Source organism: Zerene cesonia, chromosome 8 (assembly GCF_012273895.1).
Source record: "Zerene cesonia ecotype Mississippi chromosome 8, Zerene_cesonia_1.1, whole genome shotgun sequence".
In the NCBI taxonomy this organism is placed as follows: Eukaryota; Metazoa; Arthropoda; class Insecta; order Lepidoptera; family Pieridae; genus Zerene; species Zerene cesonia.
This window is the reverse complement of record NC_052109.1, coordinates 6,485,865-6,490,034: the sequence shown is the minus strand read 5'-3', so window position 1 is coordinate 6,490,034 and position 4,170 is coordinate 6,485,865. Positions and strand designations below refer to the sequence as shown.

The 4,170-nt window shown below is 35.4% G+C and overlaps 1 protein-coding gene across 1 annotated transcript in view; it reads right to left on the bottom strand.

Annotated features, from left to right (window-relative positions):
* Window positions 1-274: 274 nt before the first annotated feature.
* LOC119828383 (adenylosuccinate synthetase) overlaps window positions 275-4,170 on the bottom strand; it is a 25,180-nt gene continuing 21,284 nt past the window's right edge. Inside the window, exons 6-10 of the mRNA XM_038350506.1 lie at window positions 3,541-3,695; window positions 3,026-3,150; window positions 2,313-2,439; window positions 1,537-1,657; window positions 275-1,062 (exon numbers count right to left, since the gene is read on the bottom strand). Coding sequence (XP_038206434.1) covers window positions 1,010-1,062; window positions 1,537-1,657; window positions 2,313-2,439; window positions 3,026-3,150; window positions 3,541-3,695 — 581 coding nt within the window. The 3' untranslated portion in view covers window positions 275-1,009. The remainder of the gene's footprint in view (window positions 1,063-1,536; window positions 1,658-2,312; window positions 2,440-3,025; window positions 3,151-3,540; window positions 3,696-4,170) is intronic.

Below are 4,170 nucleotides of genomic sequence, written 5' to 3'. Positions count from 1 at the left end.
TGTCCCCAATTTAAAAAAAAAAAGTTAAACGGCATGTCTAATATAGAATTAATTAAAAAGAAAAACTTAAAAAGCTATTTATCATATCGATTTGAATAAGATACCACAACAACAGTATCTATAACGACGATATAGCCATAGGATCAAATATTTCGAGTTAATTTGTTTTTTATTTTGCTTTCTATAATTATAATTAAAAATACTGATTATATGTCGAGAGGCATATAATGTAACCTTCAATGTACATTCCACCTAATGGATAGACATATTTAAAAAAAAAAAAACAAATTTACTATTTTTGCAAACCCGGAATACTGAATTAAAAAAATTATCAATACAAGAAATACTCAACATATTTAAATGTTAACGGCACAGCCGGAACACATACGTAAATTAGTTGAAAAAAACCACTCCACGACTCTTTAGTTCCACAAATACTTTTAAACGTGCACTAAGTATAGCTATTTAATGTTCTTTATATTTTCCTAATCACATGAAAATATATTTCTATGATAAATATATTGTTAAAAAAAGTCGTTATATGTCCATTCCATAAGATAGAAGTATTATTATAATTTAAAACAAGCCTTATTTTAAAATAACCGCCATAGAGTTTACCGCAGCGTTGTAACTCAAAAAACTTCGCGTAATTTCTTCAAAACCATTTGGCAAGACAATGCAATGAAAATAATAGAAATCGCTTTAATATTCTAATAATTATAAATACAATATTTATATTCTAAACATAATTTAAAATAAAAAAAAAACAAAAAAAACGCCATATGTTATCTATGGTATATATAGAAAGAACGAAAAAAAAAATCTTCAACGTTCCATCGCTGCGATAAACACCACCACGCTAAAACAATTAACTAACAACGCACGTCACAAGCGTTATAACGTTATTTAGATACCGTTACGAATACCGACACCATCGAAATAACGCTACACCGTTATACCATTATTAAGTAAGACGTTAAGCGTACGGTTTAAGTAACAGTTGTTAATGTTAAGCCACGTTGATTATCGACTCCCTGCCTTGTCCAACGCCAATGTATTTAACTGTAAATAGAAAAAAAGTTATATAATAAAAATTAAACAGTAGTTATTTTTCACTAAAAAAGCCAGCTACGTCCCTAGGGGTGAAGTATCTATCCATATTCAAAATGAAGATCAAATGGCGAAAATTTCTTATCAGATAAAATCCAGGAATTCCAACAAGCTCACGTGTCCCCTTTACTATAGCAGTTCGACGGAATACAGTGGAGTTTAGTTGGTAGTCCAATTGGGAGTCCAACATAAACCAGGGCCGTTTTCCGAAAGGCCTATGGTATGTGTAGAAGCATTTTCCACTATAAATAATTATCTAAAAATCGAAACCTCTTTCAAATGGTCAAAACTAGACCAAAAAACTAGACCTAGAAATATATAAAGAATCACCAAAATCAAGTTATGAGGTGACAAACGAAAAAAAATCAGTAGAGTTGGGAATCTCCCCCTTTTTCTCAAAGTTGGTTAAATTGTTATCACACTGACCCGGTATCTGCAGGTAGTCCTCAATGAGCTTGACATAGGCCTTGGCGTTGGGCGGCAGCTTGCTCAGCTCCCGCACGTCCTCCGTGCTGCACGCCCAGCCGGGGAGCGTCACGTACTCCACCTGGAACAAGGTAACGGAAATGTGACCAATTTAAGTCATATTTATCATTCATTCAGTCAGTCGTTCGTTCGTTTTTTCATTCGTTCATATTGTGTTTTTTAATGAATCATTTATTCATAAGTTTTTTGCTAGTCAGTCAATATGCAGTTTCCAAATGGTTCCAAATGAAAAGATTTTTGAAATTATAACACAGTAACTGCTGGATCGATATCCAGCAGTTATTGTGTTACAAGCCTACATAAATATAAAAAGAATCCTATTCATAATATTAGTGTAGAATGTAGATGATACAGGAATTGTGTAAAGAAATAGTTATTTACAATTTGACATATATCAAGATATTATAATATAATATTATAACAATAATAATGAAGAAATTAATTAGCAACAAATTTAAATTGCATTGTTGTATGCGCCTGCTGTTGTGGTCAATTCAAATTTAGACATAATATTATGTGCCTGTATTATAAAATATAAATAACATGACATAATTACAACCAATTACCTAACGCGACTTTTCAATTACCTTCATAAAAAAACCTAAAAAATATATTGTAGGCTTTATTAAGTCTAACCTCAATACTCAGGTAAAACAATCTGTGTGTAAAGTCATTCACAGGGTGTTCTATGTGTGTTTTTTTTATTCTTTACATACCTCAACAGCACTGAGTTCAGTCATGGAGGAAGGGAAGTAGTCAATCTTTTTCCCATTCAACTTGTAGGCCACACCGACTTTGATTTCTTCTAGATTGTCCAAAATGTCTAATTTCGTTAGGCACAATCTGTAATATAATATTGTAATCTATGTATTTCACTCTATTTTGAATACTGCTGATTGGATGAACTGTGGCATCTGGCAGACAGTAAGTATGAAAATATAAATACAGAGCCTGCGCCTCGCCTCAAAAGAAGTCCCGTAGACGATGCGCTATTAACAATGTTGCCAGTATTATTTTAATTCAAATGCGGGGGCATTTTGTTTAAGTGAAGGGGGCAATTCGTTCGACATTTAAATGCAATATTACAGACAGATTATGACAGACCTTCACCGTGCATGTCTTTCATGGACAATACAAATACTATTATACTAATAAAATTTCGGTTAAGATCAATCTCCGTATGATCACTTATGTTTAATATGAAGGTGAGTACTACTGTACTAACTAAATAACTTAAGGTATGTACATCGAGTTACACAATTTGTGTATTAAAACCAACCAGTCCCTTATCGAATCGTTCATGACCAGCCTCTTACTATACTTACTTACTTATATATATATACTTATACTACTATTTACTCTTACTATACTACGCGACTATTAATGTTACAAAAAAAGACTAGTAAAACAATGGAAGGCCTGCACTCACGAGGTGTACCCGTTGACGCTGGCGGTGTACTGCACGACGACGAGGTCGAGCCAGCCGCACCTGCGCACGCGCCGCGTCGTCACGCCCACCTCGTGCCCGCGCTCCTGGAGCAGCTTGCCCATCTCCTGTTTTATTATAATATCATTTTATATATATTTAAAATTAGAAGTGTTTGTATGTTTGTATGTTTTTTTTCTCCTTTGGATACGTCCGTGAATCCTAAATGCCATGGGCTATGTAAGTACCACGCGCGAAGCCGGGGCGGACGGCTAGTATTCCATATATGTACATATATCATATCATTATCATGTGAGAACACACACACAAGACAGCACAAATTGAAGCCGGCGTAGACTGCCAGTATTCTATACAATATGTACATATATCTTTATATACATAATACATGTATTCCCACACTGTAGACGTGTGTGCTGTCTGAGAACACGCACACGCACACACACGCGCGCACGCACGCACACACGCACACGCACACACACGCAAGAGGGCGCACTCACGTCGTGCAGCTCGGTGGGGAAGGGCCCGTCGCCGACGCGCGTGGTGTACGCCTTGACGACGCCCAGCACCTCGCCGATGAGGCGCGGCGGCAGGCCGAGGCCGGTGCACACGCCGCCGATGCTGCAGTTCGATGACGTCACGTACGGGTACGTGCCTGTAGTAGTAGTAGTAGGCAATTAATTTTTTCTATTTATTTTGAGATAGGGTAAACATTTGACCGCCATTTCATACGATCGGAAGTGACAACGAGTCTAAAGTTAGTTGAAGGTACATGTAGTATTTATTTATTTACTAAGAATAACATGAGCGAAAAAAATGAGAGTACAATACCTATTCATAAATTGACTGATAGCATTGACTTTACAGGCGGTTGAAAATTAGCCGCTATCGATCAGAAGTAATTAAACGACTATTTTAAATTATTATTTATATTGTGAAAATTGTCAGGAAATTAAAAAAAAATACAGACGAACATAGAACCTCCTCCTTTTCGTTTTTGGAAGTCGGTTCCAAATCCTGCTTATACACATAATTTAGCAAGTTGGTGAGACAATAAGAGATTTTGTGTCTTTTTTTTATTTTATTTTTTGTATTATTAGTGCTTTCGATTTTACATGTTTTTTTTTTTT